General features: G+C 36.4%; 1 protein-coding gene across 1 annotated transcript in view; it reads right to left on the minus strand.

Annotated features, from left to right (window-relative positions):
- The window catches only part of RUNDC3A (RUN domain containing 3A), a 63542-nt gene extending 49328 nt beyond the window's left edge, over window positions 1–14214 (minus strand). Inside the window, exons 1-5 of the mRNA XM_053694396.1 lie at window positions 14093–14214; window positions 11623–11738; window positions 7775–7908; window positions 5187–5272; window positions 482–571 (exon numbers count right to left, since the gene is read on the minus strand). Coding sequence (XP_053550371.1) covers window positions 482–571; window positions 5187–5272; window positions 7775–7908; window positions 11623–11738; window positions 14093–14199 — 533 coding nt within the window. The 5' untranslated portion in view covers window positions 14200–14214. The remainder of the gene's footprint in view (window positions 1–481; window positions 572–5186; window positions 5273–7774; window positions 7909–11622; window positions 11739–14092) is intronic.
- Window positions 14215–19275: the final 5061 nt, after the last annotated feature.

Raw genomic sequence — 19275 nt, forward strand, 5'->3', positions numbered from 1 at the left:
GTAACCAGTAACGTGCACGTGCCACATAATTCCTCATCAGCTTTTGTAAGGAGTTTGGGCCTCTAGCGCATGCACAGTGAGCGCCACAAACCTCCACCAGCTGATTAAACGTCACCGGAAGTGACGTAGTATACAAATTCCTATGGTAGACGGTTTCATTTAAGACACCGGGAGTGAAAATCATAATTAGAGCACACTGTGCATTACCAAAATGAGAGTATGGGGTTTGGGAACTGAGAGAGTCATGGTGAAACATAGGGAGTGAGAAACAAAGTGTGATTTCAAGGTAAGGAGCAAAATTAAAGAAATACAGAGAGCAGGAAAGAATGAGCCATACAAGAGATGTAACGATTTTTCAAGCAATGAAAATCTGACTGAGGGAATCCAAACTGCAACCATGAGGGTAGAGAGTGATAGGGTGCAATGATAATATGAAATGCTAGCTTATGTATTGGATACAGGGTATGGAAAATAAGCTCACCTAAAATCAATGGCGCTCAGCCCTATCAGCATGCCTGTGAGCACTGATGATTCCTCTCGCAATAGGATAGCACCATCATCATAGAACCGTCTGGAAAGGGATGAGTTAAAAAGAAAGAATATGTGAGAGGATGGTGGAGAAGGAAAGAGTTGACAGTACTGGATTTAAGTGAGTAACTATATGTGAATCGATATCTTCACTAAGTTATGTGTTTGTGTGGCATAAGTCACTAACTTATTTATATTTTTTTAAATATGCAAACATCACTCTTCAAAGGGTATAACCTCTTTTCTTTAAATACAAATATATTTCTACTGATGTTTTACTAAGTGTGACTTCAAAGAGCAAATTAACAGTGAAAAGATATGCAATGAGCCAAGAAGCCAGTGGCTTTGGGTTCTGAAGATATAAATCCATTCCTGAGAATTACAAGGACATTAAAAAACTTTTTTTTTGTCTAAAAGTGTGCTTTGTCTCAAGCTCCCTAGGTTTTAAAAATGTTAATTGCCTAAACCAGCTATCTAATTTGCAGAATTTGCAGGCAACAAAATTAGCTTTTTGGTCTCTCTAGGGAGCGTGTGACAAGCACAATTTTACACAAAAGTGAAAGTCAATCCTAGCGTTGTACAAACGCTAGGATTGACTATTGAAACAAATAAAGGGGACTTTCATTCATGAAGTATAAGATACTTCATGTAGAAAGCTCCTTTATTTGTTTCAACTGATCGCCATTCTTAGCTGCTACAGCAGCCCACGGCTAAAAAAATGTTTTGCTAAGAGGTGACGTTTTCACCTCTTACCCAATAGCCATGCAGAAAATCCGGCTCCCATGGGCGCCAAGCCGGATTTACCGCATGGCTATTGGCTAAGAGGTGAAAACGTCACCTCTTACCAAAAAAATATTTTAGCCGTGGGCTGCTGTAGCAGCTAAGAACGGCGATCGCTTGAAACAAATAAAGGATCTTTCTACATGAAGTATCTTATACTTCATGAATGAAAGTCCCCTTTATTTGTTTCAATAGTCAATCCTAGCGTTTGTAAAATGCTAGGATTGACTTTCACTTTAATGTCCCTGTAATTAAGGTGTTTCTTTTAATATATCATCTCTAGCAACATTTTTTCCCTGTGTCTTACCTATCCATCCATTTATAGCCAACTATCCCCCTTGTCTAACCTTTTCCCTCTGGCATTTTTCTGCCATCTCTTTTTTTTTCCAACCCCCCATTTTATCCTCTCCTCTTGCACTATCCATCCTATTTAGCTTGCACGTCTAGTAATCTCTCTTCTTAATCTGGTTTTCACTTCTATTCCCCCTCTCCCATGCTTCTTACTCTTCTCATCTGTTCACCACATCTCAGTCCATTTTCCTGTTAGAGGTCCTCTCAGAGCCAGGATACCACTTCTTGTTATCTTCTACCTCCTCTCACACGCAAGCTACCTCCTTTCTACTCTCATTGTTATCCCATGATGCAGGCCAGGGTGGATTTGATTTCAATTAAATTGATTTAAATCACTATTTAGAAGGACTCAATTTAAATCATGGCTTTCTGTATAAATACTCATTCTTGCTGATTGTTACAGTCTTAATATTTACAACCAGATGAAGGTTTTATTTTTAGAATAATAATTTTTCAGATTAGTTTTACAGTTGTAACAGAAAATTACTGAACTGGTTATTGACCATTACAAATGCTGATCTAGATTACAAGAGCAGGCTGCACAATCTTGCAGGAGCATGCAATCTGGTATTAAAAGTCCATGGTAAAACAGAATAACAGAGAATGTTTAGCACGGCCCAAATCCATAGCAGATTATAAAGTTATAGCAGGGGGTAGCGTTGCACCAGCTGGTGCAATGCTGAATACAGAGAGCGCATTGCTCTCCGCATTCAGCGATGTCTGTCGGACCTGATCTGCACTGTCGGATCAGGTCCGACAGACATTTGATGAATATGCCTCCTAAAGTAAAGTGTCAGGGCTAGAAGAAAAGTATGACAAAACACATGTAAAACATATTTAAATAAAGTATTACAATCATATATACATATTACATGTAACATTTATGTTTATTATTTAATCCCTTAATGACCAAGGACGTGCTATGTACGTCCTAAAAAAAAAGACAGTTAACGACCAAGGACGTACATAGCATGTCCTCAGTCAAATTGAGTGCTGGAAGCAATCGTGATCGCTTCCATCTGCTCTCATATCGAGGCATTGTGCAATACCCTTTGATAAGCAACCGATGCAGAGAGGGCCACTCTATGTCCCTCTCTGGTGCAGATTGTTGGTGACGTGGGAGGGATAGGAGGAGGCGGATGGGCAGCTCATCGCTGGAGGGGTGGGAGGAGGGAGGGAGGCGGTGTGAGGGGGCGGGAGCGGGTAGGTCCGCTTACACTATGGAAAAAGTGTAAAGTGGGAAGGAGGGAGAGGGGATAATAGTTTATTAAAATTATCTGGGAGGGGGTATGGAGGTAGGGGAATGAGGGGGGTAGCTATATATAAAAAAAAATAAAGCAAAAGAATATAGCAAAATGGGTACTGACAGACAGCTGCCAGTACCTAACATAGCAGCTAATAGGTAGAGGGGGAGGGTTAGAGAGCTGTTTGTGGGGGGTCAGGGAGGTTGGGAGGTAAGGGGGGATACTGCCCTGCAAAAAATATTTTAAAAAATATATATATTAAACAAAAAAAGATGGGGGTGACCTTTGGGGGGTGGGGGAGGGAAGAGAGCTGTTTGAGAGGGGTCAGGGAGGGATCAGGGGTGGGATGTGTCAGGTGGGAGGCTAATCTCTAGACTAAAAATAAAATTAACCCTACAAGCTACCTAATTAACCCCTTCACTGCTGGGCATAATAGAAGTGTGGTGCGCAGTGGCATTTAGCGGAATTCTAATTACCAAAAAGCAATGCCAAAACCATATATGTCTGCTATTTCTGAATAAAGGGGATCTCAGAGAAGCATTTACAACCATGTGTGCCATAATTGCACAAGCTTTTTTGTAAATCATTTCAATGAAAAACCTAAAGTTTGTGAAAAAGTTAACGTTTTTTTTTATTGAATTTGGCGGTGAAATGGTGACTTGAAATATACCAAAATGGGCCTACATCAAAACTTTGGGTTATTCAGGGATTCCTGACAGATATCAGTGTTACAATGTAACTATCGCTAATTTTGGAAATAGCAAAGTGCTATTTGTACTTATTGCCTATAACTTGCAAAAAAAGCAAAGAACATGTAAACATTGGGTATTTCTAAACTCAGGACAAAATTTAGAAACTATTTAGCATGGGTGTTTTTTGGTGGTTGTAGATGTGTAACAGATTTTGGGGGTCAAAGTTAAAAAAAGTGGGGGGGTTTTCAATTTTTTCATCATATTTTATATTTTTTTATAGTAAATTATATGATATAATGAAAATAATGGTATCTTTAGAAAGTCCATTTAATGGCGAGAAAAACGGTATATAATATGTGTGGGTACAGTAAATGAGTAAGAGGAAAATTACAGCTAAACACAAACACCGCAGAAATGTAAAAACAGCCCAGGTCCTTAACGGTAAGAAAATTGAAAAATGTTCTGGTCACTAAGGGGTTAAATAAATATATAAAAAGTGTTTTAAAAGGTTATGTTAAATGTTAAGGTGATTGCCTGGGAAGGGCTCAAATGTGTGTGTATATATATATATATATATATATATATATATATTTGTATGTGTGTATGTATATATGTGTTTAAATGTGTACATATATATGAGCACACATACAAATATGCACATATATGCATTCACATACATTTTCATCTTAGTGAAAAACAAAGGAATTTCTTAACGTACCTTAGGCTTTAGAGCATTTGGCCTTGTACACCTTCAGGTTAGTGTGCAAGTGAAAGCCAGAACAGGCTTTTGTAGCATGCCCCATAGAAGTCTACGGGAGGGAGAGGGAGTTGGCTCAGCTGCGCTATCTGACCTCCAGATGTTAGTGTGCCTGAATTTTTGCTCACACGCAAACTTTTTACTTTCAACTTGTAATATATGCACAAGAATATATTGAATTAACTTGGACGGTGCTAGCACCAATGCTCAATGCTCATTAGAGCTCATGCCTCAGAAAGTGTGCGTATAAAATGATTGTGCACATTTTGATAATGGAAGAAGTTGTTTAAAATTGCATGCTGAATGATGACATTTTAATTTTGAATTCAGTGTCCCTTTAAGTGGGTAAGGGGTTGGTTCTGTGTACATAGCTTTGTAGATGAACAATTGGATTAAGTTCTTTTTCTCAACTCTGTGAATTTCTTTACTAACATTTTTGCTGTAACAAAGAGGTATCTTATTGATTCAAATGCAAATTCACAGTTTTGAGAACTAAAAACCTAAAAATCTGTGATAATATCTTCTAGATAGAAAAACTGCCCAATATCTTACAGAGACCTCTTGGAAATGATGACATTGTGAATGGATTAATGAAATTTGTTTATAAAAAAAATGTAAACATTGCAGCCATAAATTTACAACTTCATGCTATATAATTAAAAACATATCCTTATCTCTGGATGAAAAAACCTTTGGACTATAATATAACTTAAATAAAAAATTATATTTTATCTTTCCAAAAAAATTATTTTATTTAATTTTATTTTATTTAAACAAAGATCTGATTTAAATAAAAAAAAAAAATCATTTTTAACCACCCTGATTCAGGCTCACCTTGTAGTTCTGGTGTCTCTTAAAGCAGTTACTATATATTCTGACAGACGTTTTTCCATGAGAGCAAGACGCATCCAGGCCCGTCCCTGCAATGTAGCAACATGATGTGATGCAACAATAAAATGTGGTATAATTTTAACACTACTAGCCATCACAGAGCAGAAAATGAAATAAAATAATAAAAATAGATACAAAATCTCGGTTCTGCAAAACAATATGGCTCCATCTATAAAATAACACGTAAGGTCTAAGTCTTTCAATTCAAATGTAACACTACACAAGATACACCAAGTCTCGGCCCATCAAAACATTATGACACAACATAAAACAAGACAAATGTCAATACATTATGGAACCGACTAGCATAGTACTGAGCAAAGATACAACCCGGCCTATACTTACAACACATCATAACACAATATGGTATAATAAAGGAAAGGCCTACCAGCCCAAGACTGTAACATACAACAAAATGTAACAGTGACATAGCCAGGGGGGCCACTAGCCCCCCGCTACATAATGGCTATCTACACATGTGGGTCTCCTTGAAGTCCCCCCCCAAACATTTAATTTCTAGAGACACCACTAACACAGGTTAGGTCCAACTGAAACATATACAGTTTATATTTGGACATAGTATTAAACATTTAACATAAATAAACAGACGTTCCAGTAAGAATTGGAACTGAATAATGCCAACAGTACAACTTTAGCCTCTTGTCTGTCCATATTCAGTACACACCTTTTAGTGCTCACATGGCCTGTCTCCTTAGTGGTGAGTGAGTTTTCAGTCTTGATTGGCAAGTGCCCTAAGCCAATCATGTGCTAGTGTCATGCTAATTGTATTAAGGAGCATGTGCTAATCCACACTTGTTCTATTTAGGTTTACTGTGCACAACAGGATTGTCTTCCTTAGTAAATATTTATTTAAATGCATATATTTAAAAGTTCAATCCTCTAGGGTTCCTCATATTCTAGTGCCAGAATATGTGTTGCTTTTAGTAGAGAGCCGGGCAACACACTCTTGTGTTTCATTTGGTAGTGCATGCACAGCTGGAGTCAAACATACATTTCGGCCTCAGAAAAGGCCATTATCAGATATCTCAAAACAGCTTATTAGACATATAAAATGATACATTTACATTTCATCAAACTAATTCACTTATTAGTTTTAAACATTAAAAATCCCCATAAGAAACACAAATTAAAATACATATTTAAAGTTGGTCTCTCAACAAAAACATGGCAGTTTGTGTTTGAATATTGTATTTCTCTTTTGATGAAAGTGTTCTTAATGTATTTAATAAACATCTACATAACGAACGGGTAAACTTCACAACTTTGTTATGCCCGTCCGTTTGTGATGTTCTGTCATTTTGCCACTGGCTTTCTGAAAACTGCTTCCATGTACCTTGCTGAAAAGCAGAGAATAGTTATCCCAGATTCTTTAATGCCTTTTTACAGTGTTTAAAGTAGAAAATCAAGATGTTGAAATACTTTTTAGTGACAAATATCAAAGGCCATAACAGCAGTAAGGAATTAGAACACTGACCTAAATTATCACCGTTTTTGCCATTGAGAGAAAAAATTAGACGTCTAATGGTAAGATTGTAATCTAGGCCATACTTCTATATCAAAAATCCAAAAAAGTCATGGTCTGATAAGTTAGTATATAAAACTTCAAACACATTATTATCAAATTAAAAACAAAGCATACAGAGAGTTCCAAATGCAACAGACAGGTATAATGGTAGACTGGATTCTAGGCCATATTTCTTTATCTAACACTGCTGTTCACTAACACTTTTTTCAGTAACATTCTATAATTCTGAATGTTTCGGTTGACAGTTTTTCATGGCTACTGACTGTACGCTAAGCTAAGGGCTGCTGTTATTTAGATCTTTATGTTGACTTGATCATGGAGAGAAAAATAATGTTAGTTAAGGAAAAGGATGACTACATAGCTAGGAGGAATGTAGCCAGGTTATATAAAACATCAGTAGTCATGGGTGGGTGTAGAGGTGAGGAAAGTTGTATAGATGGTGTTGAAGGCAGCATATGTGTTAAATATAAGGGTAGTAGGGTGTTAATGGGTTTATATATATGGAAGGCAGAATATATACTAAATTTTGGTCTGTTAAGATAGAGATGGAGATTAATAAGGATGGAAGTAACAATGCTAAGGTGAAAAGAGGTGTAGAAGTCTTGAAGCAATGAGCATGAAACCCAAGGAAGTGAGAAATAAACTACATACAGTCAGAGAGGAATAAGAGCTGTTGAGAAAAGCACATTTACAGAAGAAGTTTGTATAGGCAGTGAAGATGTAATTGTGAGATGGGCAAGAAGATGCTGAAGATAAAGAAGAATTAGTAAATTAAGAGGAACGAGGTGTGGGTAGAGAATAAGGATGGATTAGGTGTGAAAACTGATAGAAAACATTCCAAAACTAAACTATACTAAATATGTGTTACATAATTAGGTCTGCACATTTCTGTGTGGAGAAAGCCAGTTGGCATTTATCCACTCTAAATAACAATACCCCAGCACCTTTACATTTGCTGCATAGTATAATGCATTAGCCCATGTACCTTTGCCCTTGCCGTACTAATGTTTTCCATGTTCTCAATGCTGCTTATACAGTTATTTGGCACTTTGCTACAAGCAATACGGATGTAGTCCCAGAACCCTCTCTGCCCATCTGTGCTGAACCAGCTGACATGACCTGTAGAGAAAAAGGAAGTAGTGGGAGGTAAGAATAAGAGTAGAAAAGAAATAGACAATAAGTAGCAGAAGGAGAAAGAAAAGTGTATAACGAAGGGAGAAGAAAAAAAGAAGCATATATTATCAAGAGAGATAATAGCAATGATTAAGTAATTTTTAAAGACTTATCAGAGGTAAAGGGCAAGAGACAGAAGAGATAGGAGAAGAACACAATGCTCAATGAGAGAGGAAGAAGCAAAATAGGAACACAGGAAGTGCAAAAATAAAGGTAGAAGAAAATGTTAGAATAATAGTTAAAAGGACACCATAGACTAGGGCTAGATTACGAGTGAAGTGCTATTTATCACTCCCACTTGAGCGCTAAATCCACTAAAAGTATGTTTTTTTCACATCGGATAACACGCGTATTACAAGTTTAAAGTAAAAAGTTTATACATATCTGATGGTATTAGGTAAGATATATATATATATATATAATTATATATAGGTATAGATATATACAGATATATATAGGAATGTCTATTTAAACATTCATAGAACATTTTCTGCTCTGTGTATAACATTGGAAAGTGAAAAATTTACAGTAAATACACAGTAAACACTTTATTAAATATGAATATTGCATAAATATGCTTTAACAGGTTTTCATATACTTGACTGCAAAGGGCTCCAATGCACTTATATATATATGTCTATATATGTATACCTATGTATTTATGTGTTTATAAGTCTGTAAATACATATATACACATACAGTATAAATACATGAATACATATATATACATATATATACACATATATACATATACGTTTTTTAATATATATATATATATATATATATATAAACAAACATACAGGCATCTTTAGACTTGCATATGTATGTATGTCTATGTAAGAGACTTCCTATCTTTGAGCCCTTATAACTTTTATTGCAATATTTTTTTGATGTGTTTTGTGACACTTTTTGTTTTGCGAAACAGTTATCCAGAGGTTTTAAGACCGCTGCTTCTTAACTTCCGCTTCAGGCGGACCTGAAGGGGAGTGGGTCGGAAGTAGCATCCGCTGCTTCATAAATCGACCCCATAATCTAAGACTGCACATCAGTGCTTGGAGGCCATTTAAAAAACAACATGTCTCCTCCTCTCTTCATCTCTTGCCTTCCTTATATATCTCCCTTTTTCTTATTCTTTTCTACCACATCACTTATTCTAGTTCTTTCCCTAATTTCACTTTTGCTCTCCTTTATTCTCTGCTTCATTCATTTCTTCACTTCTCTCCTCCTTTCCTCTTCACCTCCCCTCTCCGTGTTTTAGTTTTTTACATAATTTATAAGAGCGAATGTAAAATGTGTAAACTAGTCAATTGGGATGTTGCAAAATGGTGTATTTAGGACAAAATGTATGGCTAGTATAGAAAACACATATGGCAGTGGTTATTTCAGATGATTTAACATAGAAAAAAAGAAAAATTAACTCCAGTGCAATAGATTATGATTTTTAGCTAGACTTGATGTTAATAGGATATTAAACTCAATATGTAATTCCCCACAAAAGCCTAGATTACAAGTGAAACTGTATTTTGTGTGAGACTTCTACGGTGAATTGTGCTCGGGTGAATCTGCTACCTTGAGTATATTGAAAATCAGAGAGCTCGTACGACAAGTTAAAAGTAAAGTTTTCTTGCTCGAGTGCACGTTACCAGAGCTGTAAGTAAATCATGATTTCTATTGTGAAGTTACCAGAAACCTACTAGTCACATTTTATACAAATGCACATAACTAATACAATTAATCATTCAACATTAATATAGCTTACAATACAGGTGTTTACATAGACACTGTTGTACATTGTGAAATGACAACAGCAATTTACATGTGTAAAATAAACCTTTTTACTTCCAAAGGAATAGCATGAATGAGTCATAAATTTGAGCTGGGGCATTATGACTTTACGCTGCATGTGTGTATGACGTATAATTTATTTACTTTATACTGTAAATTATAATTATACATTTTTTCTAACTTTATTTATTGTATAAAACTTGTTTTTCAATTTGCCAACTGTGTTCTAGAAATAAGATTAATAGTACACAAAATTAATATCAATATCAAGCTTTTAAACATTTCTCACACTATTAAATGTGTTTTGTAAAACTATGCCATTTCTACCATTGAAACTAATGAGCTACTTCATTCTCACAAAACTGTAATTTCTCACTGTACAAAACGGGACTACAGAAACCTGTTCCCGGAACCTGTGTTCTAGTGGTAAAAATATTGCGACCCTGTTTGCTCTTCTTGCAGTAGAGATTGTGCTCTACTTGTAATCTAGGCCAAAATGTTTAATTATGAATAGTTAAAAATCTTTGCAGTATACTTTATAATTTATTATCCCTGCTTTTTCTGTAATTTTAGTGAGGTTTCCACCCCTCAGGAAGTCTTGACTGAATGTTGTGGATTGCAGAACACCGACACTGGTATGCACAATGATTGGTTGATTTTAGCAAGAGCTGGTCTCTCCATAATTGGCCAAAGCAAAAGAAGAAAAAACATTCAAGTAGATTTTCAGGGTGTGTGTCCCATCCCCCTGCAAAACAATGCATATGTTTCTAACAAAATTACAGCTTTAAATGTTTTAAGAGATTTATTTTGTCTATAGACATTTTGCAATATAGAGGCACATAAATAAAAAACGGCTTTAATGTAAGTAGGTCTATTTCAAAGAAAGGGTTATACTTGTAATAACCTTTGATAAGAAATTGTGGGGCAAAAGCAGTATACAAGTACAATAATGTCTGAGATATGTATATGACTATGCAAATAATACATTAAAGGCACATTGCACCCACAAATGTTTTAGTATTCGTCTTAAAGAACAATATTTAAACAAGAAAATTTGGGGGGTTTTGTCTAAAAAAATGAAGTAAAATTGGTATAAACGTAAACTATAGCAGTATTTGCCTGTATATTTCCTACTAATGTTCATTGGCTTATAGGTACTTCCTGCCAGCAGTCAAGGGCCGATAGGTTCTTCATGCTAATTAATGCTCATTGGCTGCCAAGTACTTCTTGCTAATGCTCATGTTTCAAAGCTACTATTTCATATCAGTGGGCTAATATAATGTGATTGCATTTTCAGGTTTATTTGTGTATATGAAATAGCAGGTTTATTACAGTGGGTTGAGCTTGTAAGAAATATCATATCTCATTATGTTATCCCTTTGTGTATACACACTTGCTTCCTTATCTTATGTTTGTCTAGAAAACTAAAACTCAATACATAGAGAGAACAATGGAAAGTAATCATTTTATTACTTAACTATCCTGCACCCCACTGGGAGTGTAATTTCTTCTACTGGCTGTGTTTACTTAGGCTATTTAATTGCCTAGACTCCAGTATACAAAGTTTTACTATAGGTAGGAATACCACAGGCTAAATCAGCTATTTCAAATGCCAAAATAGGGGTAAATTAGCTTCTTGTAAACAATGTAATACACTCCAGCAGATAAAATTGATCATTGGGAAAAAATTAAAGGGGAGAACATATTTGGGTGAACTGTCCTTTTAATGTGCTAAAAGTTGCTTCCATTTCTGTCTGGTATCTCTTCTTATCATTTCTTCTTTACTAGTTGTCTTGCCTGCTTTCATCTATAGCTTCCTACACTTTTCGATTCTCCTTCCAGTTTCGTTCACCCCCATTGCCTCCTGGTTCTCACCTTTGAATCTGTGGCTCAAGATGTGTTCCAGGATAGCAGCAAAGTTCACAAACTCTTCTGAGGAATCATCTATGGGTTCTGCAGTGTACTTCTCCAACAAAGTTTTCACTGAGAACCTACAGAGGAAAATGACACAATGTATAGTAGGGACTGTAATCAAGAAAAAAAGAAGATATGGACAGCACAAGAGGGAACTGTGAGAGTGAAAGAGTAGAGGGGGAGACAGAGAGAGCACTATACAGACACAGAAAGGTCTGGTGGGGAGACAGAGCGCAGAAAGACACAATGAGAGAGAGAGAAAATGAGGCAGGGCTGAAAGAAAAAAACATAGCAGAAGCAGTAAGAGCACAGTGTGAAGACAGGAGAATGAGGCAGGACAGAAAGACTGACAGTTAAATAGAAATGGAAGTTAAAGTCCGTGTAGAGAAAGGATAGAAAAGAGAGAGACTGGAAAGAAAGGTTTTAAGAGAGACGCAGTAAGGAGACTGAAGGGAGGAAAGAGATCAGAGATCTGGGATAAAGAAAGATGGGACAGTGAAAAAGAGCTGAATGAGTGGAAAGAAGAGAGGAAAAAAAGAAAAATGTAATTTAGGAAAAACGGCACAAAGAGATACAATAAACGGAGATAAAGAGAGACATAGAGGTACAAAACAGGAAGACAAACAGCAAGAGATACAATAAAGTATGACAGAGATATACAATACAGAGAGACAGGCAAAGAGAGAAAGAATACAGAGAGACATGTAGAGAGTGATATCATGCAGTACAATATAATACAGAGAGATATGCAGAGAGAGAGAGAGATAATACAGATAGCTGATACAGGGAGAGACACAGAGAGCTGTAAAAGAGAGAGAAATGCAGAGATAGATACAATACATGGAGACAGACAGAGATATATAATAAATGGTGACATTTAACAGAGATATAAAACAAGAAGATAGGGAGAACAGAGAGACAATACAAGGAGACAGAGAGACAGATAGAACACAGAGATGCAGGTAGAGAGACATTTAGTACAATACAAGTTGAGAGGCAGATAGAAAGAGAGAGAATGGCAGACAGACAAAATACAGAGAGATACAACACAGGAAGTCAGGGTAGAGAGAGACTGTTACAACACAAGCAGACCTGCTGAGAAAGACAGGTTACACGGGGACAGAAGCCATAATGAGAAAGATGTGCATGTCCAAAGAGAGGCAGAGTAAAGAGGGAAATACAGTATATACTGTACACACAGATAGATAGATAGATAGATAGATAGATAGATAGATAGATAGATAGATAGATAGATAGATAGATAGATAGATAGATAGATAGATAGATAGATAGATAGATAGATAGATAGATAGATAGATAGAGATATTGAATAATGGAAGGGTGAAAGGGGGATAAAATACAGAAAATGAGTGATTGGCGTGTAGGAAAGGACAGAGAAACTGAGAGAGGAAAAAGAGAGATGGTCTAGGAAAGAGGGATTGTGGTATAGAATGAGAAACTCAGTTGGTAGAGAAATAAGAATTCAGAAGCTCAAGCATAGGACAGAGAAAAAAGTTAGCAACATAAGGTAGAGAGGGGGTAGTGGTTTATGGTTCTGATAAATAGCAATGTGACAAGATAAGGAACAAATGATAGAAGAAAGATAAAAGGACAAAGTGAAAAGGGAGCTGGTCAAAAATGTTAGAAAAGGGACAATGGAAGGGATGTAATGAACTGAGACCAGTAGAGAGATACTGAACAGAAAAACCTCAAACTGGGACAAGAGAGAAGTGAGTATTAGTAAATTACATGTTAGACCACATTTTTAAATAACCTTTCACAAATGCATGAGTGCTGGAAGAGTTACTTCCTGTTGATATACTATATCTTAATTGTTTTAAATTAAACTGTCAATACTGATGTACATAATGCAGTTATATACAGATTTTCCAGTCAGCCTCTTTCCCACACCTTGTGGTTATGACGTCAGATATTGAGCTGTAATATGTGACCTCACTTCCTGTTATCACCTCCCTATTACTACCTTTAATTTACTTAAAGTGAACCAACCCCATTCCCCATTAACCCCACAATACCATCAATACCATTCCCCATAAACCACACAATACCACATAAATACATACATACTTAAATACATACACACATAATACTTTGGTATCTTTCTCTCTCCCAACAATTATTATGTATCTTAACTATATTGTATGGCAGCAAACAATTTGTACTCTGCCCTTCTATCACCAAGTCCTTTTTTTCACGCCCAATCATCTTACTCTTACACATCCACCTCTCTTCCAAATTAACTCCCACCCTCTCCCAGAATACATATTTTCCCTTGTTTCCCAGTCCCTCCCACTTTAATTTAAAGATATCCTCTCCTTCATCATTGCCATCTTCTACCTTCTATATATATATTCATCATCCCCTAATCCTGCCACCAACCACGTTAACGCCTTCGTACCCCCTTACCTACCTGCACACAGTCAGCAGGTTCTTCCTCTCCACAGCGATGTTTCTAGAGGAAGCCTTCTTGGAGGGCAATCCTAGAGCCATGGCTGACTGGATAAAGCTTGGTTCCATCCACAGCGTAAGATCCAGCCTCCCTCCTGCTTGTCCGGCAGGTCTCGATAATACCCTCCCCACCCTCCCCTTCAGGCCCACGGCCCGTGTGCTCGGTGGGCAGGCTTCAGAGCTAAATGGATGGAGGGCAGGGATCGGTGGAGGGATGAAGCCTGCTCTCCTTGGTGCTGAAGCTGGAGACACAGCTAGTGACGTCACCCTGCCGGGGAGGGGGAGGTGGGAAGAGAGGCAGGTTATTAGTCATGTGACAGCCACACAAAGGGGAACGTGAATAGATATTGCATTCTCCTCTTTATAACAGTGTAAACTGAATGTGTTTTAATAGAAGTAATCAAAATCTATAAGTTAAATAGATATTCACCAATACCGTTATAATAATAATAATTTTTAAATGTTTCTGATTAAACGTCTTGTATCTGAACTTATACTTTCCACATTCCACTTAGCAACCAAACATTTCAAAAGTTCTCCCTGTAGACTGCGTTTAGCTCATCCTCACATCCTGGACGCTCCTCAAGCATCATCTCTACTCCGTTTGCCAAATGTAACCCTTCACTACAATATGGACTGGCCACTGTCATATATCCCAACAAATTGGTCATAGAAGGGACGTGCTAGCACAAGGGGTGAAATAATAAAAGAAAGCACTAACTTATCAGAGGAGTGGTGGATACAAGAATACTCTCCCGGTAGAAGAGGTAATACATGAAACTAAAATATTATTCTGATTGGCATTTGATTATCACAAATATCGAACAAAGACTAACAAAAGGATTGAAGGTTAATAAATAGTTAATAACTCAATATATCAAGTAATTCACCTGATGTAAAGATAAGGTCTGCAACTTTTAAATCTACCCAGAAAATATATACAAGAATAATGTGTTTTCTTACATACATTTTTCAGTTACAAATATTTCCTTTTATATTTCTTCACCACTATTCCACAGCTTTGTTCTAAGGAATACAACAAACAATATAAAACGAATTGAGGTATTCTGATTCACTTGGCTCATGCTATTTATTCCTCCACTATCCAAATATTATAAATCATCATTTTGTCAAAGTTTTCTCAGCATTATGATTTTACAATAGCTCAGTTATGCAAATCCCCCCATAAAAGTGCAGAGTACAATAAAATGGTCTATTCTTGTCATCATGATAGGAAGTTGCTGGTTCAAAAAGCACAGTTACTATGGAAATAACAAGAAACCTTTGGGACGTCAGGGAAGCATATGATTCCCCATTACTTACACCCTATATATTGAGAAATTTACAGAAGAACACACATATGTAAATGTATGTATACAAATGTGCTTATATTGTAGCAATGATGTATATGTTACTAAATATGTACAGTATAGAGACATTCCAGGAGTGGCATTTTTGAAAGCATGTACAGAGATGGGGTGTGAGTAAAGGTAGTAACTTAAAGGGCCACTAAACCCAAAATCTTTCTTTCATGATTCAGATAGAGAATAGAAATTTAAACAACATTACAATTTACTTCCATAATTTATTTTGCTTCATTTTTTAAATATCCTTATTTGAAGAAAAAGCAATGCACATGGTGAGCCAATCACATGATGCTTCTATATGCAGCAACCAATCAGCAGCTAGTGAGCATATCTAGATATGCTTTTCATCAAAGAATATCAAGAGAATAAAACAAATTAGATAATATAAGTAAATTAGAAAGATGTTTAAAATTGCATTCTCTTTCTAAATCATAAAAGAAAAAATATGGGTGGCATGTCCCTTTAAGAGAAATACTGTTAGGTCTCTCTGCCTCACTGTCACAGTCAATGATAAGAAAAATGAGTGTTCTCTCTTGCAACGCTGAAGGCCCACGTCTATGGTTAACACTGACCAGAATATTATGCATCAGGAAATATAGGAAATCCCTATTTATCGAAACATATGATGAAGAATATACTGTTAGTATTTTTTCAGTTTATCTGATTTCACTGTGACTCACTTTATATTTTGATTTTAACATCAGATAGTTGGCATATATTTTGCAGCACTATTTAAATGACTCATTTCATACAGTCCCCTTAGCTGCACATAGAAATCTTCTTTAGGGGCATTTTTAAACTAGATGTAGGCTGACCATATTGCCGCTTTAAGAAGGAACACATGAAAAATACATATGTCAGGGTTCTTATACAAATCATTTCTTTAAACAGCCCTGAAAACAGCCCTGACATATGTATTTTTCATATGTGTCCCTTTTTTAAAGCAGCAATATGGTCAGCCTAACTAGATGGCAAGTCCTCAAGTAATCCTTGTCTGATGTCCTAATACCACAAGGTTAAAAAAAATAGTATCTGACAGATGGCTGTAGTGGTCCTTGTAGCACCAGGAGAGTGCAATACATTTGGAGGGGTACAGTATGCAGTATTGGGGCAAGTTGCTTGCATAAGCAACCTAGTGAGCCAATGTCAAGTTTCTAAACATAAGGCAAGACAAGAAGGTTGATTCAGCTAGAATGTGGAGTTTTATGCAATATGATGAAGTGTTAAAAATGAGAAAAGGGGAAGGTTCAGCAGAGATAGCGAGCGCAGGGGATTTTTCAGTGAAAAGGCAAAGGAAGGGTAGGAATTTAGAAGGGTCTTCCCAGTTTGTCATATCTAGAACAGTTACTGAGGGATGTAATGGCCCAGGACAGAATGGGTGATAATATAAAGCAAAAGTCTAGTGGAAAATAAAACACTCCCTTCTTTTACACTGTATTTGCTAGAAATGCCAGAAGAAAAAAAATGTCATGGATGTAATGTGCTATTTTGGTTACAGTCATTCTGATGAATCCATTAAAGAGACAGTAAAGTCAAAATTATACATTCATGATTCAGAGAAAGTGTGCAATTTTAAACAAGTTTCCAACTTATTTTTATTTTCAATTTCCCTTAGTTGTGTTGGTGGGGCCGATTTAACAACTGGCGCGGGCAGACATGATTCGATGTAGTGAATCATGTCCGCCCAACATTGCTAAAAGCACAAGCATTTATAGTGAAATGCTTGTGCAATGCCGCCCCCTGCACATTCACGACCAATCGGCCGCTAGCAGGGGGTGTCAATCATCCCGATCGTATCTGATCGGGATGATTGCAGTCCGCCACCTCAGCGGTGGCAGAAAAGTTAAGGAGCGGCGGTCTTACGACCGCTGTTTCTTAACTTCGGTTTCTGGCAACCCGGAAACTACGGGGGTAGATTGCAGCATCCGCTGCTTTATAAATCTCTCCCAATATCTTTTGTTAAAGAATAATCCTAGGTAAACTTAGGTGTGTGCATGTGTCTTTTGCCATCTGGCAGCAGTGTTTGCAACAATATTTATAGCAACATTATATATACAGGTAGCCCTCAGTTTACGCCGGGGTTAGGTTCCAGAAGGAATGGTTGTAAATCGAAACCGTTGTAAATTGAAACTCAGTTTATAATGTAAGTCAATAGGAAGTGAGGGAGATAGGTTCCAGGCCCCTCTCAAAATTGTCATAAGTAACACCTAATACATTATTTTTAAAGCTTTGAAATGAAGACTTTAAATGCTAAACAGCATTATAAACATAATAAAATAATCACACAACACAGACTTCACTTGCATTTTTCTGCAAACAGTTCTTTCTATGCATTCCAATCTGGACTGATTTATAGACTTGTTCCTTTGAAATCTGCTCGATAGCTCAGGTCTGGTTAAACTGATTAATTTCAGCTAGCTTGGCTTTGCTGCAACACAAGTGGACAGCTCCACCTACTGGCTATTTTAATAAATGCACTGCTTCTCAGTGCTTTTCAATAGCAGTCACATGACTGGAAAAAAAGGTTGGTATTCTGAAACGGTGTAAATTGAACCGTTGTAAAACGAGGGCCACCTGTAGTTGTACACTTTGCAGCCACAGAGTGTCTGTAGCATTCTTTGGCAGCCGTGTATGTAACATGTATAACATTGCTATAAATTTTGTTGCAAATAGTGCTGCCAGATGGCTAAAGATACATGAACGCTCCAGAACTCACCTAGGATTACTTTTTAACAAAGGATACAATAGAACAATGCAAAATTTATAATTGAAGTAAATTGAAAAGTTATTGAAAATTCTATGCTCTGTCCAATCTTAAAGGAACAGTCTACTCCAGATAGATAATCCCTTTACTACCAAATTTCTCAGTTTTGCAGAACCAACACAGTTATATTATTATACTTTTTATCTCTGTAATTACCTTGTATCTAAGCCTCTGCAGACTGCCCTCTATTCTCAGTTCTTTTGACAGACTTGCATTTTAGCAAATCAGTGCACTCTCATAAGTAACTCCACGGGCGTGAATACAATGTTATCTATATGGCACACATGAACTAACGCCCTCTGGCTGTGAAAAACTGTCAAATGCATTCAGATAAGAGGCGGCCTTCAAGGGCTTAGAAATTAGCATATAAACCTAACTAGGTTTAGCTTTCAACAAAGAATACCAAGAGAAGCAAATTTGATGATAAAAGTAAATTGGAAAGTTGTTTAAAAATTACATTCCCTATCCAAATCATGAAAGTTTAATTCTGACTAGACTGTCCCTTTAAGTTTAATTTTCACTTTACTGTCCCTTTAATTATCACTATCAATACTTTAAAGGAAAGTTAAATGGACATAAACATGACTTTGTTATTATATGCATGGTATATATTATCAATTACGCACTGCATTGCAAACAAAATTGTTTTAAAAGCATTTAAAATTGTAATTTTGCTAGCAAAATATGCAGGGCTTTCATGTCACAGAGAAGTCCAGGGCTATACACTTTAGCACAAAGGATTTAATATTTTAGAATCTTATAAGTCCTTGACATTTTAAAAGGCTCCTGTAGCAAGATAATCTGTTTCACATCCACAGGTAAAGATAAAGCTTTTGTTGCTAAGCAACATTAAAAAAAATCTGTATTTTTCTATTGTAACGGGTGTTTCTTTTGAAAATTTCAGGTGTTCATTAATTTCTGACACATAAAAATGTCTAAGCAAGGTTACTTCATGTCCACAATAAACTTACAGGAAGCTTATTTTCAATTCATTCAGACCACTATTGTTTTCTG

Source organism: Bombina bombina, chromosome 1 (genome assembly GCF_027579735.1).
Source record: "Bombina bombina isolate aBomBom1 chromosome 1, aBomBom1.pri, whole genome shotgun sequence".
Lineage (NCBI taxonomy): Eukaryota > Metazoa > Chordata > Amphibia > Anura > Bombinatoridae > Bombina > Bombina bombina.